Source organism: Coccinella septempunctata, chromosome 4, assembly GCF_907165205.1.
Source record: "Coccinella septempunctata chromosome 4, icCocSept1.1, whole genome shotgun sequence".
NCBI lineage: Eukaryota > Metazoa > Arthropoda > Insecta > Coleoptera > Coccinellidae > Coccinella > Coccinella septempunctata.
This window is the reverse complement of record NC_058192.1, coordinates 2,925,790-2,946,500: the sequence shown is the minus strand read 5'-3', so window position 1 is coordinate 2,946,500 and position 20,711 is coordinate 2,925,790. Positions and strand designations below refer to the sequence as shown.

At 37.8% G+C, this 20,711-nt stretch overlaps 3 protein-coding genes across 12 annotated transcripts in view; 1 reads left to right on the top strand and 2 right to left on the bottom strand.

Annotated features, from left to right (window-relative positions):
- LOC123312275 (four and a half LIM domains protein 2) overlaps positions 1-13,043 on the bottom strand; it is a 58,751-nt gene extending 45,708 nt beyond the window's left edge. For 2 of the 8 annotated variants that reach the window (XM_044896619.1, XM_044896623.1), the window contains exon 1: positions 13,023-13,043. In XM_044896619.1, coding sequence (XP_044752554.1) covers positions 13,023-13,028 — 6 coding nt within the window. In that variant the 5' untranslated portion in view covers positions 13,029-13,043. Of the gene's footprint in view, positions 1-1,607; positions 2,303-2,608; positions 2,782-4,169; positions 4,329-12,539; positions 12,782-13,022 lie in introns of those variants that run through there. The other 6 variants (XM_044896616.1, XM_044896620.1, XM_044896614.1 and 3 more) reach the window with 5 other exon arrangements.
- On the bottom strand, positions 7,973-9,206 carry LOC123312277 (retinol dehydrogenase 13-like). The gene has a single exon (XM_044896626.1). It carries the CDS (start codon positions 8,973-8,975, stop codon positions 8,031-8,033), a length of 945 nt encoding a protein of 314 aa, XP_044752561.1. The 5' UTR covers positions 8,976-9,206; the 3' UTR covers positions 7,973-8,030.
- A 543-nt stretch (positions 13,044-13,586) lies between the features above and the next one.
- LOC123311349 (serine/arginine repetitive matrix protein 1) lies at positions 13,587-18,569 on the top strand. Of its 3 annotated transcripts, none has more exons than XM_044895254.1 (11): positions 13,587-13,816; positions 13,893-13,982; positions 14,037-14,159; positions 14,239-14,409; positions 14,497-14,748; positions 14,804-14,988; positions 15,059-15,337; positions 15,399-15,569; positions 15,997-16,230; positions 16,874-18,198; positions 18,325-18,569. In XM_044895254.1, exons 1-10 carry the CDS (start codon positions 13,808-13,810, stop codon positions 18,183-18,185), a joined length of 2,826 nt encoding a protein of 941 aa, XP_044751189.1. In that variant the 5' UTR covers positions 13,587-13,807; the 3' UTR covers positions 18,186-18,198; positions 18,325-18,569. The 3 variants fall into 3 exon arrangements, with proteins under 3 accessions (XP_044751189.1, XP_044751190.1, XP_044751188.1); XM_044895255.1 differs by having other exon boundaries at positions 13,588-13,816; positions 13,911-13,982; positions 16,874-18,193; XM_044895253.1 differs by having other exon boundaries at positions 13,588-13,816; positions 16,874-18,193.
- The last annotated feature ends 2,142 nt before the right edge of the window (positions 18,570-20,711 follow it).

Sequence of the window (20,711 nt, the reverse complement as noted above, 5' to 3'; positions counted from 1 at the left end):
ATAAAACACTAAAAATACAGAAAGAAGCTATGAAAACTGAAGTGCACTGTACCCAAATTGAAACAATAAACCTTTCCAAAACCCCTCCACCTCAAAACATGTCTATAGGGTGGTTTCTTAGGAAGTTCATTAGGGGTATTCGAATTCATCATTATTATACATGGCAAAAACAGGGTTTTGTCGCTGAAATTAAGAGTCATAGCCCATTCTATAACTTTTCTTCCAGATAATGTAGGTATCTCATTACCGCGTCCATGTAGGAGCTGATTTCGATGGAAAATAAAACGAAAATCTCGACAAAAACGAATGTATCGAATTACGAGAGCTCGATGAACTCGTTCCACAGCTACCTACATAAAAACTGGGGTTCACCTTGCGATGTGGCCACAAAACCTCATGGTTTATTCCGACAGACTCACCGCTACTGCTGATAATCTCTTATCCTCTAAATATAACGACTTTTATCTTGCGATTTTTTTTTTCCGATTCCGATAGATCTACCGATACTGCTGATCCATTCGTCACGAGGATTTCATCACCGTCTCTCCCGAGAATTACATATTCGAATTCAGAAAAATAATCGATCTGGGCATTCCAGAATCCATGTCAGTGGTTCTCAAACATAAGTGAAATCAGGAATGAAATTTAAGTAATCTAAGTGGGGCCTGACAATAACCTCACTTCCCAGAAACATAAAATACGTGCTTTTAAAAAAAATCGTTGTCAAGTATACTATGGAAGGTTGATTTTCTGTGTTTGAACGTAACGCTTAGCTTCCATACTATAACATTTTCTGGGTTTAGCTCGATGAAACGAAACAATCAAGTGAGCGTTCCAGTATTTGCGAGATTCTTAAAGTTTTCATGTTCACATTCTCACTCTGCGAATATGGCAGAACAAACTAAGTGCGATGTTTAGACACAGAATATCAACCTTCGAAATTCCATAGTCCACTTCACGACAAATTTTTTTGAGTGCACGTTAAATGCATTAATTTCCCATGAACGGGTCCATAGTACAAAGATATTGACGAAATATCTTTGGTCCTTAGACTTAGCGCCTGTAGCCAATCCTCTATCGAGTCCTATTGATGACCGCTGTCTTCTAGGTCCCCAGTCTTATCATTGCACTTGAAATAATGAAACCGCAGCCTTGAAGGTGAGATGACATCATCCAATCCTCGGTCGACTCGAACCGTTTTGAATGGATTCGATTATAACTGAAGATGGGATAGCGAAATCTATGAATCGGTTTTTTAGAAGGCTGCAGTGACTAAGCTTCGACGATTGGTTTTATTTGGGACCGCAAGTCAACAACAGTGAATCATAAGTCAACGGCTACTCGGATTTGGGCATACAATCTTTCTTTGGGATTCTATACATGGCCTTAGGTGCGAACAGATTCGATATAGCACGTACTCGAAACTTTGGTGGTATTTTCACTTATAGTTTCCCATGAGTTTATTTTAAAAATATTCAACCGCATTTTTAAAAGAATTGAAGGAAATATATTCACCTCAGAAATGGATCAGACTGTTTCAATTGAAAAAGTAGAAGAAAAAGAAATTCCAATAATTGGCTCGCAGTCAATTCATTCAGAATACTCACATTACAATCTAAATATTTCATATAACGGACCAAAGATACCCTAGGTAAATATCTTTCTAGGGATTTGATTTCTGGGATCATCCCTAGGTAGTTATCTGGTAGAATCTCCTCTTCTGTAATGCCTAATTTATCGACACTTCTCTGAGATGAAAATGAAACAGTGTCTATTTCCAGCGTTTTTTGGCTCCTCAAAAGATTGATTGGTGAAACTCTTTTTCGTTGTTTTTGATGTTTTTCCAGAACATTTCTCAAAGTTGGCGTTATGAGCCTTTCTTCATTGGAATTTTTTAGTATTGGTGGAGACTTTATCCTTTCCTCGAAGCTAGTTTGTAGGTGTTTAGTTGGAGTGATTTTTTCGTTTCTCCCAGGACTAGGAGTAGAAATTATATTCACATCAGAGCTTCTTTTTGGCGTCTCCTTATTTTCTTTAGATATTTTTGGGGTTTCCTTCTTATCCAAACACCCTCTCAGAGGGATATTCCAGTAAGACCTGCAATTAGGGTCCTTACACGTACCATCCTGACTGAAACAACACCGGTTGGGCGAATGTATCTGATTTTCACACTTTTGTTGGTTGCAGTCAATCTCCCTGAGTTGATGGCACTGGTTTTCTGGATTGTTCAACGGGTTTGGAATGCCTCCTTCTGTTTCAACGTTTCGTGTAACATTACTGGATTGATCTGGATGATCACTATCTGAAGATAGGAAAAACCCGGCTTTTTTAACGTGTAATTGAAACTGATAGGGTATTCGATGCAAACGAAATTAACTATATTCAGAATCAGAGAAGAAAAACATGTCATCGACCAGCCAATTCTTGTTATTCGTGATAATTACAGTTCAATCATCAATTAAAATTCACGTTGATGAGATATTATCCCATATGAGCCATTGTTCAAAATGGGCTTTTATGAAAAAACTCTGTTAATTAAAGATAATTAAAGAACCGAATACCCTTACACAGTTCAAGAAATTGTATTCAATGATACGATTAAACTCACTAGTTCTTCTATTCGAATTAATTTCCATAGAATCGTCTTCATTTTGTGTGAACATTTTAGGAGCTATTTAACAAACAAATCGAATAAATAAATGGGAATATTAGAATTCCGATGTCGATTTTCAATTGACAACACAAAACACCAAACATAAACTATCGACAAAACAACGATACGATAATAATTTCATATAAATATTACAGCACATGTTTTGACAGACGGATTTTTGAGATCGAAAATCTTTATCAGTTATACAACGCAAACATGCATTTGAAGAATTTGAGAAATGGAATTTTCAGCAATGTTTTATATGATTTTTTAAACTCATTAGACAAAATTCAGTCGAATGAAATCGATGCCAGGTTGGGTTCATGAAAAATTCGTCATATAATTGATATTTCTTTAATTTTTTGGCGCCAAATTCGAATATCAATTTGGATTTTGAAGTATTTGGTAAACAGTAAATGTTTACAACGATATAAATATTGATATATCCAATTTGAAATATCGAGCATCTTGACTCCGTTTATTGTTATTCTTGTATTAATTACTTTAGGTTCAGCATTTGAACTTGCTTCAAGTTAGAAATTGATGGATAAATGCGAATAAGCTATTTTCTCAACAACGAGCTTTAATTTCATGTGAATTCTCTAGATTCTGTAAACAAATTACTCACCTTACAAAGTTCAAGATTTCATTTTAGTGCTTCTTTTTTTCGAGCGACAACAAGGATAAAAGTATATCCATACATAGATAATCTGTATGTACATCACAGATTCAACAAAATTAGGAGAATCCTATTTTTGATTATTTATCTCAGAATTTTGGTACACATCAGGACACTTTTCACAGGCCAATGTCTTTGAAACATAGACATTCTATGTAGGTGTGTTTATGTCTATGCTTTGAAACCACAAATATTATCAGGAGAATCTGTGACCAAATTGTGATGCATTGATTTCTGGGCACTTAGTAAAAAATAATGATTTTTTCTATATTCTGGGAAAAACATTCTAATTGAAATGATTTCATGTCACAGGATTGTTTAGGTCCAGGTAATAACCTAGACTAGAAATCGAGAGTTACAAAGTTATATCCAAAACGATTTTCATCGATTAGCTTGGTATTTGACAAAGAGTCTATGTCTATGTATTTGAAGCACCAAAACCATAGACCACGGAAGAGAGTCAAAATGCATTAGTTGGGATATTTCGAAGCCTTTTTTTCCCCTTACTTTAGATTTATAGTTGTGTAAGCCAGATTTTGGTAATAGTGCACCTTTGTATGACATTGAGGTTATTATTTTCGTAGAATTTGATACATCACAATTCCATTCGACAATTTTCAGAATCAAAATGAATCATTCTCGAAATGTCATCACTCATTGTGTAATTTGCATTTGTTTATTAACTTATGTGTTAAATGCTACCCTCGTATATTGATATTATCGAAGAATAAATAACTCCAAGCATATTCTTCAATCTGTCAAAAAAGACAGACCTATTTTAAGTCTGATTTACTGACTGAAAGTTGTGGTTTCACGAAACAAATCATTTTCGCTCACCTCTGCGGAAAAATCCGAGCTTTTCCTCCTACTGGGCGCCAATTCATCACGCGAAAAACTCTCTCGCCCGAAACCACCATCCCGTTTTCCACAATTTTCCTGCCTCACAGTCTTCGGGCACGAACGAACGGTATACCCGGACATTTCGGCGTGCCAAAATGACGATATATCACCTTTTCTGCACAATATCGTACTAAACGAAACGAAATCGCTTCATCGAATTAACAAATCCTGTTTCAACACCTACTTGAGCGAGAGAATGGGTGTCTTATGGGTAGGTGTCAGCTCTCAAATTTGCCATATCTGATAATTGCACGAACGAGTACCAAATCGGCGAGAAAATTTGGAAGTCGTAAATATCTGGTTCGATGAAACGAAAAAACGGAATTTGATTCTCGACCTTGATGAAGGTAGGTACCAAGATCGAGATTTCTTGACGTTTTGATCGTAGCGATGTTTCTGAGAATCCGATTGCGCTCATTTTATAGATGCCTATTCAAACTGTAAAATTAGAAGAGAGGAGAAGAGTTCGTGACACTTTAAGTATATACAGAGTGTTACCAAATAGGTGCGTGTTGGTTCCTTGTCGAAAATCAAAGGGGGTCTCTCAGGTATACTAAAGCTCATAGGCTCTTTCTTGTAAGGTTAAAAATATAAAAATATTATTGGGTATTTGTTAATGTATAAGTGCTAGACAGTTGAACGAATGGCATTTTTTGGGCATGTTCTACCAATAAAATTCTGAAGCATTAGTAAGAATCTAACTACCTAAACTGTCAGATATTGTCATGGTTCTCGTTTCAACAAATGAATCTTCGCACAATAACTGTCTAATTATTTCACCCATTAGTCATGCCATGGCATTCATATAACTCTTTTATTGGTGTTTTCAATTGCCATGCACATTTTTCCGCCTTTTAATACCTTCATTGACCTTTATTATCATCGCCAGTGTGTGTATACATTCGCTTTAAATTGAAATGCATTCGCAACAGTGGAACTTTTGTGTCGAGAACCTCAAAACTCGAATGCGAACATGTTCTCATAATGAAACTGATGAGGGTCAAGCTGTAATTATAACTAAATCATTCGGAGACAAGTCTAACACAGATAGTCGAAGACTGTAAAACAGCTGTTTCTTCGATAGCGAATTCAATATTTCAGATATCGAAAAAATTATGCTTTTTGCTCACACTTCAATTTTTAATTTTACATCTATGTTGAGAAGTTGGAATGGAACTCAACTAAAAACACATTCATCACGCAGATCTTTCAACACAGTTCAAAAATCGAATACCTATACAGGGTGCAATGAAATTTGGTTACAGACTATCGAGGCAAAATTAGAAACAACTGTTTCCGAGCTAGAGTTCCCTGAATTTGTACCCTAAAAATTCTCATAGTGCTACTTATTTTGGCGATGGTTTATATATTGTGTTATCTTTAATCTTTGCTTTATAATGATTGCAATGAATTCAGCATAGAATTATTAGATCTTAATGAATCTAGTAGTTTACTTAGTGATAATGTTGGAACATATGGCGTGCTCTTCAATAAGATGGAGAAGGATAAGAGAAACCGAATCAAGTTCTTGTCAAGAAAATAATTTTCTCAAGTTTTTGTAACATAACGCGGTTGCCACAACTAATATCAATTTTTATTATGAAAATTCCGAAAGTGATTGAAAAAAGAGACAGGGTTTCAGGAAGTGCTATTCAGAATTCAGATCCGCTCATTCAAATAGTTATATCAAGATATTCTAAAATCCACAATACGTCAGACGGTAGCAAACATATTCAATGTAAGAAAATCTATATAATGTTTCATCTGAATCTAAAACGACTTATATTTCAGCTGAATATTTTCAAAATCAGAAATATTGTGAATGAAGAGGGTATGACAAAGAATTTCCTTCTATTGGGAGACCCAAAAAAGTGGTGGCATTTGAGCATTTTATGTTTACTACAGTATTTTCGATGACTGTCATCGTAGAATAAGTTCCCGAAAATTGATTTTTCTATTTTTCATTTGACGTGTCCTATACATTGTAAATGCCTTAAGGTACCAATAAATACCTAATTATTATTATTATATCAATGTATTAAGATGATCAGCCACAAATACGCGCCAGTTGTCCTGTTGATTGTTTATTCATGTGAAATTTTTGTTCAAAGGAGAAGTTCATCTTGATTTGAAACTTCCATTAATTCCTTTTACTTATATTGAAGCAAGATTATTTTTGTTTAAGAATTTAACAATTCTTGTAATTATCTGTTAATTCCTTCGGGAGATAACCATTCAAAACCATTGCATCATATGCATTTCATCTTTGGGTTAATATTTGGAAATCTACAACTGAAGTAACGTATTCAAACTTTAGCCAAAGAAGATAACCAACATTAACTCTCCTCAAGCTAGTGCATAATATATGATATCATACTGATCTCTTGTATTTTCCATGCAAAAAACTGGATTTGGTATGCCTTCAATCAGTTTGTATAAACTTCAATTATGTTCGTCACATATTTTCCGAAGAGATTCGACATTGTGATAAAATACGTAATAACAGAAACTTCTACGTAGAACGGGCAACATAGCGTTGATTTAAAACCCAAAAAATGTTATGACAAGCGTCATAACCCCACATTTTCGTACTATACAGAGTGAAATGTGTCAAATTTTCATGGCCAACCAACTGCTAAAATAAAAGTGAATGGAGTATAGATTACTTAGTGATTACTGTTCAATAAGATGGAGAAGGATAAGAGAAACCGGGTCAAGTTCCTATCAAGGAAGAGGAATTTTCAAGGGATATGGTGTATCTTTATAGCTCAACATTACACCGATTACCAGATGACTTCACCATAGGTCTTCTAGGTAATTTTCAAGACAACTCGAAACAGCTCTTCCCAAATTGGAAATTCCATTTTTTCACTGATCAAAAGTTTGAGTTTGAATGAAAGGGCAGAAACTCCTGACTTTTCTTGTGAATTCTGATTCGGAATTGTGAAAGATGAAGAGTTTTTCGATTAGGGAATCTCAAGAAAGGTATAATTTCCTTCCAACAACTTCATTGAGGTGTGAGTACCTATATAGATTACTTAGTGATTACTGTTCAATAAGATGGAGAAGGATAAGAGAAACCGGATCAAGTTCTTGTCAAGGAAGAGGAACTTTCAAGGGATATGGTGTATCTTTATAGCTCAACATTACACCGATTACCAGATGACTTCACCATAGGTCTTCTAGGTAATTTTCAAGACAACTCGAAACAGCTCTTCCCAAATTGGAAATTCCATTTTTTCACTGATCAAAAGTTTGAGTTTGAACGAAAGGGCAAAAACATCTGACTTTTCTTGTGAATTCTGATTCGGAATTGTGAAAGATGAAGAGTTTTTCGATTAGGGAATCTCAAGAAAGGTATAATTTCCTTCCAACAACTTTATTGAGGTGTGAGTACCTATATGGATTACTTAGTGATTACTGTTCAATAAGATGGAGAAGAATAAGAGAAACCGGATCAAGTTCTTGTCAAGGAAGAGGAATTTTCAAGGGATATGGTGTATCTTTATAGCTCAACATTACACCGATTAACAGATGACTTCTCCATAAGTCTTCTAGGTTATGTTCAACACAACTCGAAACAGCTCTACCCAAATTGGAAATTCCATTTTTTCACTGATCAAAAGTTTGAGTTTGAACGAAAGGGCAGAAACTCCTGACTTTTCTTGTGAATTCTGATTCGGAATTGTGAAAGATGAAGAGTTTTTCGATTAGGGAACCTCAAGAAAAGTATAATTTCCTTCCACAACTTTATTGACTCGTAAGTACCTATATAACGCTTTCAAATCGTGAGAAAAATCACTGAACAACTTCGAAGGGATCATAATCCCTCCCAAGCCCCACAATTTCCCAGCTAACCTCCCACAGCTTCCTCGCAACATCCAAATCCTCGGCACCACGAGAGGGTTTCTTCACCCTGCAATCTCCGTAATACAGACCTGTCTCACTGGCGCAATTTTCATGTACCGCACAGTAAACAGTTGTCCTTGCACCTTGTTCCACGTTCTTCGCAAAAAACCTGGCGAGAAAATCGTAGACATTCCTCAAACCCGCCTGGTATGTGTCCAAATGGCGGCTGAGATCAGTGGCCACAACACCGGGATGAAGACTGTAGGTATTCACGTTATTCACGTTTTTCTCGCCGAGTCGCCTGGCCAGTTCCTTGGCGAACAGAATGTTGGCCAGCTTGCTCTGCTTGTAGGCCGCCAGGCCGTCGTATGGCCGGGAGACCCAATTGAGATCTCCGAAGACGATGGAACCACCAGAATGGAGACAAGAAGACACGATCACGATTCTCGAAGGTCTGCTTCGGATGATTCTGGGTAGGAGGAGCAGGGTGAACAGGAAATGGCCCAGATGGTTCGTTCCGAACTGCATCTCGAACCCGTCAGGTGTTCTGGTTGGGGGACACATCATGACACCGGCGTTGTTCACCAACACGTCGATTCTTTCCTCGTTTTTCAGCAAATTCTCGACGCATTCCTTCACAGACTTCAGGTTGGATAGGTCCAGATGAACGACTCGCAATAGACCGTTACAAGGAACACTTTTTGAAGCTGTTTTGATGTCTTCAGCTGCTTCGTTAGCTGCCTCGACGTTTCTGCAGGCCATGATGACTTTTGCACCTCTCCGATAGAAATCTCTGACCGTTTCTTTACCGATTCCTGCGTTACACCCTGTTACGACAGCCGTTTTACCATCCAACCTCGCGTTGCACATCAACTTGCTGCTCAAAATGCCCATTATTCGAACGTTGTGCTTGGAGGAAATGTGAAAACTGGATGTTATTGTTGGGCAGTCGAGATATCGATCCTATTAAGTGAAAAAGGATTATTTTACGTAGAACCTGTTGATGGTAATCCGACACTTCAAGATCGAGAACGTGTATATCCAATTCGCTTAGGTTTTTTTATATTGGAGGTGCAAATAAGTTAGATCCGTTTAAAAAATGACTCTGACTATCTGTCTCTCCAGTTCTCTGAAACTTTAAATCTTTAGAGTAATTTATCCTCCAGGAAAATTATCGTAGATCCAAAAGTGATACATATTCTGAAAGAGCAACTCTTCTAGTAACAAATCTGAGAAGTTTATCCATCTCGGCACAACCGTTCGGTCTTGAGGAAGTTTTAACTGAACCCAACTTTTTGGGAATTTTTCGAAGGTCACCTTTAGAGTAATTTATCCTCCAGGAAAATTATCCTAGATCCAAACGTGATACATATTCTGAAAGAGCAACTCTTCTAGTAACAAATCTGAGAAGTTTATCCATCTCGGCACAACCGTTCGGTCTTGAGGAAGTTTTAACTGAACCCAACTTTTTGGGAATTTTTCGAAGGTCACCTTTAGAGTAATTTATCCTCCAGGAAAATTATCCTAGATCCAAACGTGATACATATTCTGAAAGAGCAACTCTTCTAGTAACAAATCTGAGAATATCATCCATCTCGGCACAACCGTTCGGTCTTGAGGAAGTTTTAACTGAACCCAACTTTTTGGGAATTTTTCGAAGGTCATCTTTACAGTAATTTATCCTCCAGGAAAATTATCCTAGATCCAAACGTGATACATATTCTGAAAGAGCAACTCTTCTAGTAACAAATCTGAGAAGTTTACCCATCTCGGCACAACCGTTCGGTCTTGAGGAAGTTTTAACTGAACCCAACTTTTTGGGAATTTTTCGAAGGTCACCTTTAGAGTAATTTATCCTCCAGGAAAATTATCCTAGATCCAAACGTGATACATATTCTGAAAGAGCAACTCTTCTAGTAACAAATCTGAGAATATCATCCATCTCGGCACAACCGTTCGGTCTTGAGGAAGTTTTAACTGAACCCAACTTTTTGGGAATTTTTCGAAGGTCACCTTTAGAGTAATTTATCCTCCAGGAAAATTATCCTAGATCCAAACGTGATACATATTCTGAAAGAGCAACTCTTCTAGTAACAAATCTGAGAATATCATCCATCTCGGCACAACCGTTCGGTCTTGAGGAAGTTTTAACTGAACCCAACTTTTTGGGAATTTTTCGAAGGTCATCTTTACAGTAATTTATCCTCCAGGAAAATTATCCTAGATCCAAACGTGATACATATTCTGAAAGAGCAACTCTTCTAGTAACAAATCTGAGAAGTTTACCCATCTCGGCACAACCGTTCAGTCTTGAGGAAGTTTTAACTGAACCCAACTTTTTGGGAATTTTTCGAAGGTCATCTTTGGAGTAATTTATCCTCCAGGAAAATTATCCTAGATCCAAACGTGATACATATTCTGAAAGAGCAACTCTTCTAGTAACAAATATGAGAAGTTTATCCATCTCGGCACAACTGCTCGGTCTTGAGGAAGTCTTAACTGAACCCAACTTTTTGGGAATTTTTCGTAGGTCAACTTTCGTAACTTCCAGAAAAATTATCGTAGATCTGAATGTGCTACATACTTTAAAAGAGAAACTCTTCTAGTCATAAATCTCTGCATGGAACTGAGTGCAACCGTTCTGTCTAGGTTTTCTAAGGATTATGGTTAACAAGATGACTTATATTTTTGAATGCCGCTTAATATAATCATCGAGTCTAACGAACCGAAATTGGCAACAATGTCAGAATGCCGATATTTGCTTGCTCAATAATTTCATTACAACATAACATGACGTAGCAGTCTATCTTTTACTGCATTACCTTTTACGGCACTAGTCAATTGTGCACTGCCGTAGGCTGGAACCGGACTAATGCACACAAGGAATATCTATGTTTTTTTTTTCATTCTTGTCAGACTTCATTGCCTCACATGATATGACATCATAATTGCTGAAGGCCTTTGCCAAGATCGTACGCCACTAGATATTACTTACTGTTTCAGAACTAAATCAGCCCATAGATATCTGTCGTTTCTTGAAAATCATTTCATACCACTCGATTTCAACAAGTAGAACATCTGCAACAGGAAGACACTCTAACTCGCTCGTTTCCTACTTCAGTAGGACAGCCTTTCAAACACTCTCCAGATTGCTTGATGAAAAACGCTGTGCAGACATAAAAATGTATAGGTATACGTCGGCAAGGGGTGAAACCAGAACTATATTATTTACATTATTCGTCTAAGAATAAATTCTTTTCTTTTTAAGGTTCGTTCTATTTGGTTCAATGATAACATTGAAATGCTTCGCTATTTTTCGTTTTCCAAGCAATTCCTCATGACGGACAAAAAGGCATAGTATTACTTCCTTCTGCGTCATCGACTTCATCAAGTTTCCGATGTCAGCAATAAACAGGTTTCGAATTTATATTTACATTAATCTTCCTTACTCGTTGAAGTTTCATTTTCCAATGCATTGAAATGACTGCAATATATTTTCATTTGAATACTCGTTGAAATGGGATTTTTCTGATAACGTTATCTAGATAGCACATATAAGTATCTTTTCGAACTCGTATGGACAAAAATAACTTCAATTATACCTATCCCTTATTTGTGAAGTGATGAAAAGTCAATTCAAATATTCATCATTCACAGTTTAATAGATCAAGAAAATGAATTGCATAAAAGGCCAATTTTTTTCAATACACGTGTTTCTCTATATGACAATAGTTTCTGTAGCTAGCGTGAACGGAATACAGAAAAGTAGAAAACGATACTTCTATTTCTATTTTCTATGGTCATTGTGGAATTCAGTTGAAAGGAATTTCGCTGTTTAATTCACATTGAATGCATTCTCGCGAAAATTGTGAGCGTTCGAAGCAAAAATGCAGCAAGTGATTCTTTGCCCGTCATTACTTAATATTCGGTGAAGAAAAATGGTATTAAATATGCACCACTTCTGTGGTGAAAAATAAGTTATTCATTCGCCTATTATTGAATAGGAGAGATAAATACGTATATGTGAGAAAAATATAGCGAATTTTAAAATGAACAAAATTTCGAAAAATATAAATACGAAGGTTCCTCTTCTTCTGAGGACAACTTCGGAATTTGTTGCAGCAAACTTTTCGAAGAGAATTTTTTACTGATTTGAGTACAGTTTCAACATTCTTGTTCTAGCTAACAAAACACTCTTCCTGTATTCTTCAGGAGATTGCAGTACCCTGGTCGTGCTATGACGATCTGAAAGCTTTCCGGCAATAACTTGACCTCTCGCACAGAAACCAATAGGAATCTTGAAGGTAACATGGAAACACATATTCAACTAATTATTGCAAAACCCTCTTAATAGTTGCAATCAACTGCTTCCGTCTCAGGATTAAGTGTTGAACCAAGGAGCATATCTGATTAACGCAACTCGCCAAACGACTTAAGTATAATGAATTATGAACTTACATCGCAGGAAAACATCTCCAGCGGTGTTCTAACACAAATCATGTTAGATCGGTCGCAGGGATCACTCATGAAAACTAGTGAACATAAACGCAACTAGAACTCGGTGTTCCATATAATTTTTTCGACGTCCGTTTCAGAATTGTATGAAAATATTGTTTCCTTCGTACCTATCGCATAGTGAATGAAAAGTTAGGTTAGAAATGTAAACGTGAGGCAACCTACTTCTACAGCACATTCACCGAGAACTGGCTGTGTATTCGAATCAATATTTACTTCCATATCTAGGTTTGAAAATTTGAACCTCCGCGCAGTGGCGCCAAAGCAAGTGAATAAAAAAGATAGATTTATGAGCGAAGTTAGGATGTGAGGTAGGTTGGGATTTCCTTCCTTATCCTTTGAGATTTAAGGCGCATGTACGCGGCAATATAAAAATTAGCAAGAATATGGTCATATCATGGAGGTAGGATTGGTAGGAAACTTTACCTCCATGGCTCATATCCAGAGAGTTGGTTGTCTCTGGGCACATCCAAATTGTGATGTGGTTTTTTGAAGCTTCAAGCACCTTGTAATCATCGAATCCCAATAATTCACTCAATGCAGCAGTGGTGATCTGGCGCTCCGTATGGGAAAAATAGGGGTATCATAAGGCTTTTGTGTTCATCATTTTCTAGCATCCTTGTCCCTTGTACCGTCATTCCATTAGCTAGGCACTGCTAGGGTGTCATGTAAGCTACAATAACACTATAACAGATAAGTGCGCAGTAAACTGATTTGGAACCCCTAGGGCCCTAGATGAGGCAATAAGTTACCTTTCCAGCACAAAAAAGCGAAATTAGATAATTTTGTTGATTATTTCCATCACAGAACACTCTCCAATCATTAGAAACTGGGTACCTTAGATTAGGGAAGTCTCTAGTCTAAGCTGGCTACATTACCTCAGATTGAGACCACGTGCCCAAAATTTCTGGAACATAAACACGTCTATGTTCCAAGGAAAGAACGAACTGTCACACGTCAAATTTTCTATGAATCACTAATGACAAATCACAAATCGTCGTTCGCGTTGTTTTGTCAAACATCGCCATTTTATCTTGTGATAGATCGTACCATCTTTGATATTTCGATCTGGAAATCTAGGTCGAGTAATGAGATGAATAATGGTGTAATACAGTTTCGTATGTTTCAATAGAACATTGATATTATCCTTTAGTCCATTATCCATATACAGCTTGTTTTAATTCAACTGTAGGAGTGATAAATTTTTCACGATGTACACTGTAAGTGATAGTCTGTTGCACTTTTCGCAACTATATAATAACTTTAAATATAAGAATAATATTTAACTATTTTAAGGGCACAACCACTGATCAGGACAATCGCTTTAGCGATAAGGAAAAGAAGTTGCTGAAGCAAATGAAGTTCAGCGATTGTTTGAGTCAGAGGGTTAGTAATTGATGTATAAGTTCCTACTTGTTACTCTAAATACCACTGTTGTAGGTTGATATGTCGAAAATTAAGTTCGATGTTGTTAAGCCCTGGATTCAAGATAAGTTGACTGAAATTTTGAAGATCGATGATGATGTAGTTGTAGATTTTGTCTATAACCAATTAGACCAAAAGGTTAGTTAATTCTCGGTTTCGATCGTAGATTGCAGACTTTATAATTTAGAATTTTTGCTTTAACTTTTCTTGTTTTCAGTTCCCAGATCCACGAAAAATTCAAATCAATTTGACAGGTTTTCTACAAGGAAAGAATGCTCGGGAATTCATGGCCGAGCTATGGGCGCTTTTAATATCTGCTCAAGAAAATCCAACTGGGATACCAGATTGTCTGATAGATTCTCGGAAAGAAGAACTAAGCAAAAAAAAAGTAAGTAATGCTTCTGTTCCTTAGGATAAGTTCATCTTTTCCTTACTATGGGTAAGTGAGATCTTATTTTGAAAAAATTTCCAATAGGAAAAAGAGGATAAGGAAAGGGAAAGAGAAAAAGAAAGAGAAAGAGAAAGGTCGGATAAAGAGAAGAAGTATAGGGATAGGGACAGATCAAGAGATCGATCAAAATCGAGGAGATCAAGGTCGCGATCAAGATCCAAACATTCAAGGTCAAGATCTAGGAGGTCCAGGTCCAGATCAAGGGGAAGAAGGAGATCCTCTAATGATAGGTCTAAGAGGGAGAAGGAAAGAGATAAGAGCAGGGAGCGTGAAAAGGTGAGATCATTCAAAAAAAAGATGGAATATGATCATTTTCAAATATAATTTTCAGGAACGTGAGAAGGAAAGAGAGCGTGAGAGGGAGAAGGAAAAGAAGTCACCTAGTAGAAGTCCCAGTAGAAGCAATAGTCGCTCAAGGTCAAGGGAACCTGCAGACGATAAGAATGGAAATTTGAGTGGTGAAGAAAAATCTGACAAGGAGGGGAAAGAAGAGGCCAGTAATGGCACAGCCAAAACGTATGTTGAACAACTTCTTCATTGTTCTCAGGCAATTCGAACACAGTTTTGACGTATTTGGAATTTTCAGTGAAGTTCATGCAAACATGTCCAAGCTCCAGGCAAAGTTGATGAATTTGGCAGAGAACAACGTCAAGCCGTCTCAGTCGAGAAGCAGATCTAGGAGCAAGTCAAAAAGTAAGTCTAAGTCTAGGTCCAAATCGAGGAGCAAGTCGAGATCCTCCAGCAGAGGTGGTAAGAGGAGGAAATCCGGGAGATCTAGCAGTTCGGACTCCAAAACGAAATTCGAGATCCACAAGAAGGAAGACAGCGTTCAGAAGAAAAGACACTACAGATCCAATAAGGAAAGGTGAGAATAAACCACTGAATCTGATAAATTATAACGTTTTTGATTTTCATTTCGTTTTTAGTTCGGACAGCGAGCCTGAAGATAAGAGAAAGCGCAGAAAGTCCCTTTCGAGGTCTCCAAGAAGACGAAGGAACAGTAGAGAAAGGAGTCCCAGACGGAAGAGGAGCGGTTCTAGGAAGAGATCTTTGAGTAGAAGGAGGTCATTGAGCAGAAAGAGGAGCAATTCTAGAAGGTAGGCAACTTGTGAATACTAGCTGACTGTGGTGAATGAAATAGCTTAGCTCTTCTAGTTTCCCAGATCCCTAACTGGACACCTGAACTGGACCTGAACTTGGGACACCCTGTACTTGCCTGAAAAGTTTCATAAATATCGTCTTTTTTGTTTTAAGAATATTTACTTGGTTCCATACTTTAGCCAACCTCGTTTTTCAGGTATTTCATGAAATTTTTCCACTTTAGAGAAGGTTTTCTTTGAGGAGTGCTGTGAAAATAGAAGTTCATTTATATAACGATCGATTTTCAGCTTCTTTGATTCATCTGTGAAAAGTAATCGTACTATTTGCAATGAAACTCATAAATATTCAATTTATTTCAGTGATAATCACGAGGGAAATGAATAATTTTCTCTTCTCCAATTTATAATGACCATATGTTCGCAGACGTAGCAATTCGCGGTCCAAGAGGAGCCTGAGCAAGAGACGCAGGAGCACGCCCAGACGTCCCAGTCCGCGAGGTAACCGGGGGGGCCGCAATCCAGGCGGACGCCGCAGGAGTCCCAGCCCGAGGGGTCGCTACGGCGGGAGGGGCGCTCCCAGGCGAAGTCCCAGTCCGAGGAGGAGGAGCGTGTCGCCGTGGCCGAGGAGGAGAACCAGCCCGGCGAGGTGGCAAGACAGGTTAGAGGCGACAATTCACGAAAAATCCCGGCACCATCCTGGTCCATGACAACTGGATCCGCCATGGTGGAAAGTCGCGCCTTGAGGTTATCGTCATTGTCGAGTCTTGGAGTCTTCCACAACAGAAGGGTGCCGCCGTCTTGCAGAGGACCGTTTTGTCCCGGGGATACTGCAGTCAAGCGGTCGCTGGACGAAGAACATTCATTTCTTGACCGTACCGTTGGCACCCCTGCCATTCTGTTGGAGGATGATCCCAAGGACCTATTCGTCCTATCCGGCTGGAAAATCAGTTCCTTTGTTTCTGGTAAACCATGATCCCTGAACTAGGTACATGATTTATCCTAGCTTTTAAATCTTTTTTGAGGAAATGCTTCGATTGTTCATTCATTGTCGATATCTCAATTTTTTCTCATGTAAACTCAACGTTTTTCACCTATAAAATGTCGATTTGCTATAGTTAACCTTGAATAAATGGAAAGAAAAATAGCGTATGGATTGGATTTACAGGAAGGACAAAATAGCTCGTGACTTTCTGAAACTTAGTAGTGCTCTAAAAATAATTAGTATGACGATAACTCAAGGCCGGACTGACCAAATCACCGAATTCCCGAACAAGTTTATGAATGTTTATCGTGTGTTTCAGACGTGGTAGTTACAGAGAAAGCCGGGACCCCCCCAAGCCGGCCTACCGTCGATCCAGGGAGCGCAGGCCGTCCAGGGATAGGAGAACCTCGCCACCGAGGGACAGGAGGTCGCGTTCCAGGGGAAGACAAGCCTCCAGGGACAGAGTCGCCAACAGGAGAAAATCCCCGGTTAGGGTACCGTCCAGGGAGAAGGAAATCGAGAGGGAACGCGTCAAAAAACCCAGTCCCAGCCCCGTCCGCCACGTGGATACTTCCAGAGGCAAGGAGCGCACTTCCAGGGACGACAAGGCTAAAACAAAGAAGATCGAAGAGAAGGAACCAGACGAGAAACCCAGGAGTCAGGAGAGGAAGAAGGTAACGGAAAAGAAGTTGGAAGAACGACGAAGGAAGACATCGGAGAAGGAAGAATCTACTTCGAAGGGCAGACAGAGGAGGGAATCCAAATCCAGGAGCGTCAGCCCCCAGAAGGAGAAGGTGGAATATCCAGTTCCCCCCAACGGACCACCAAGGTACTCCAGGAGCCTTTCCAGGACCCCGTCGCCTTTCATCAAAGCCAATGAGTTCCCGCCTAAATCAGCCAAGGCTTCCGCAACCAAAGAAGACAAGAAGAAGAAGGAGAAGGTCGAGACGAAGAAGAAGACCCAGAAACGTGCGAAGAGCGACAGTGATAGTAGTAGTGATTCAGATAGTGATGATCATCGCGAGAAAAAGAAGAGAAAGAAGAAACTGCGCAAGCGCGACTCTAGTTCGAGTGATAGTGAAGATTCGTCGAAACACGACAGGGATAGCAGCGTGGAGGTCGAAACCAAGAAGAAGGATAAGAAGAAGAAGAGGGATAGCAGCGAGGAAAAACCGAAAAAAAGGAGGGTCAGTACCGACTCTGAGGACAACAAAAAGTCTAAGAAGAGAAGGGCCCGATCCAATTCCTCGGACAAGAAGAAGTCGAAGAAAGACAAGGATGAATCCAGTGACAGCGATTCGCCCAGGACCAAAAAGAAGAAGATTGTGAGTTCTGACGACTCGGAGTCTGACAGCGAGGAGGAAACTTCGAAGAAGCGTAAATTGAAGAAGAAGCCTACCAAGTCTGGTAGTGATTCGGAGGAGGAAGTGGAGAGTAAGAAGAGGAAAAAAGACAAAAAGCACAAAAAGAAGAAGAAGCACTCGAAGAAACACAAGAAACATAAGAAGAAGAAGGTGGAGACTGACGATTCCGATAGCGATGTGGAGGTTATGAATGAGGATGAGAAGAAGTTGCGAGAGAAGGCCTTGAAATCGATGAAGAGGCAGAATTCCTCGGAAAAATCTGAATAGATCCAAATGTAAGGTATTTCTAAGTAATCCACACTTTTCTTTTATGCACAATATTGAGGCTGTACTAAACTCAGTTTTTCTTCTCTAGCATTATTTTCTGATTACTTCAATTGGTAATGAATCCTTTCTCTTTTCACAGATGTCAGTTGGTTCTAAGATAATACTGTGTTTTCCAGAAAAGGACTTGGATTTTCTTCTTCAGTGCAAAAATTCATGGGGTTATATTTTTGAGAAATACTTCATGTAGTTCATAAATATTGTGTGTTTTATGCTTAAATTTTTTTTTTTTTTGTTATCCATTGATACTTTGTTTTTGATAACTAGGTAAGACATATAATTTGATGTGTATGACTGTAGACATTGTTAATACAGATTCAAAACCCCTATCCTTTTTTTATTTTTTACCCCTGAGAAATCACCAAGTGTGATGAGAGGTTTTTAGGTTGTTTCCAAAATGCTTAAGGCAATTTGATGGATTCAGATTGCTCTAATTAGTTGAGTAATTAGCTAAGAACTTGAAGGTAGGTAGTTTTGTAGTTTTCATACAATCCAAAAATTAAACCACTTACAACTAAAGATCAGCTAGATTGTTATAAAATTTAATTTGAGGGATTTTCCTATGGTAATTATGAAATACTTGAAAAGTTGGAAAGCTTGATGAGATAATTGGTAATGCAGGAAATTATTTCCCTCCTTTCAAGTAAGACCACTAGGTGTCGCTACAGTTAGTATGCCCAAAGGTTCTGTTATTTCATTGTACGTTGGTACTTCTTTTCCTGATATAATTTTGCAGCATCTGAGTACATTATTTTAATGTTTTGTTCAAACTATGTTGAGCGTGAAGTTGGAAATCGATAGATATGTTCGATTTTATCTCCGATATTTAGGTTTTACTATATATGTATTGCAATACGAAAAGACTAATCTTCGAGTTTAATATTCGATTTATGCATGTCTACAACGAAATATGAAAATAGAAAAATCCAACTTTCATTCATCTACCGCGAACAGTTTTTCTGATTTTTTCCGCGAAGGTCCAAAATTACCCATTTCCCATCGACTATAACTTTAAAAATAAATTTTTTTAAAAATATCTGTTTGCATATTCGTGTTCTACGACCTCGAATTACTCGACAGTATAAATTTGGTTTTGATCGGAGACAAAAAATATTTTTCAAAAAATCGCAATTTTTCCATACATATGTATGGAAAATTTGAAAAAAAATTAATTTCCCCGATTTTCACCAAAATTGGATCACTTACTAAATCGAGGGCGTAGATTACGAATATGCAAACAGAATCTTGCTGAAAGGATTAGTTTTCAAGTTATGGTCGATGGAAAATGCGAAATTTCGGACCTTCGCGGAAAAAATCATAAAATCTGAACTTATCTCGGTAGATGAGTGAAAAATGGTTCTTTCTATTTGCGTAGAACCAATCTATCTCCAAAAAAATCAACTCATGTCCATTGCCAATTTTTTAGCCGCTACAGCTCCTCAAAGTTGACCAATTTTTTCGAAATTTTCCACTAAAAGTGATTTTTTCCAAAAAATACTGATCCTAGGAAGAATCCAATTGCATATTCGTGATCTAAGACCTCGAGTCAATCGTAAAAATGGCCCGGGTTGATATCGTTCGAAAAATAAAAAAAAAATTATATACAAGAATTTCGTCTGCTACCCGCGCCCGAAAAAAATTATTCATTTAGCTATATCGACTCGGGTCATTTTACTGACTAATTCGAGGTTGTAGATCACGAATATGCAATTAGATTTTTTGTAGCATCCATATTTCGGAAAATAAATCACTTCAAGTGGAAAATTTTGAAAAAATTTGTCAACTTTGAGGAGAGGTAGCAACCAGAAAAAAGGTACTGAACATAAGCCGATTTCATTTTTAATACATTGGTTCTTTGCGAATAGAAAAAATCACATTTCATTAATCTACTGGTGACAGTTTAGATTTTATGATTTTTTCCGCGAAGGTCCAAAATTTTCGATTTTCCATCGAACATAACTTGAAAAATAAATTTTTTAAAAAATATCTGTTTGCATATTCGTGTTTTACGCCCTCGAATTAATCATACATATGTATGGAAAATTTGAAAAAAATTTTATCTCCCCGATTTCCACCAAAATTGGATTACTTACTGAATCGAGGGCGTAGATTACGAATATGCAAACAGAATTTTGCTGAAAGGTTAGGTTAGTTCTCAAGTTATGGTCGATGGAAAATCCGAAATTTTGGACCTTCGTGGAAAAAATCATAAAATCTGAACTGTTCGCGGTCGGTGAATGAGAAATGGATTTTTTTATTCGCAAAGGATCAATCTATGGCCAAAAAAATCAGCATATGTCCAGTGCCTTTTCTCTGGCTGCTACAGCTCCTCAAAGGTGACCAATTTTTACGAAATTTTCCACTAAAAGTGATTTATTTCCCAAAGTACTGATCCTAGGAAAAATTTAATTGCATATTCGTAATCTACGACCTCTAATTAGTCAGTAAAAAGACCCGGGTCAATATACC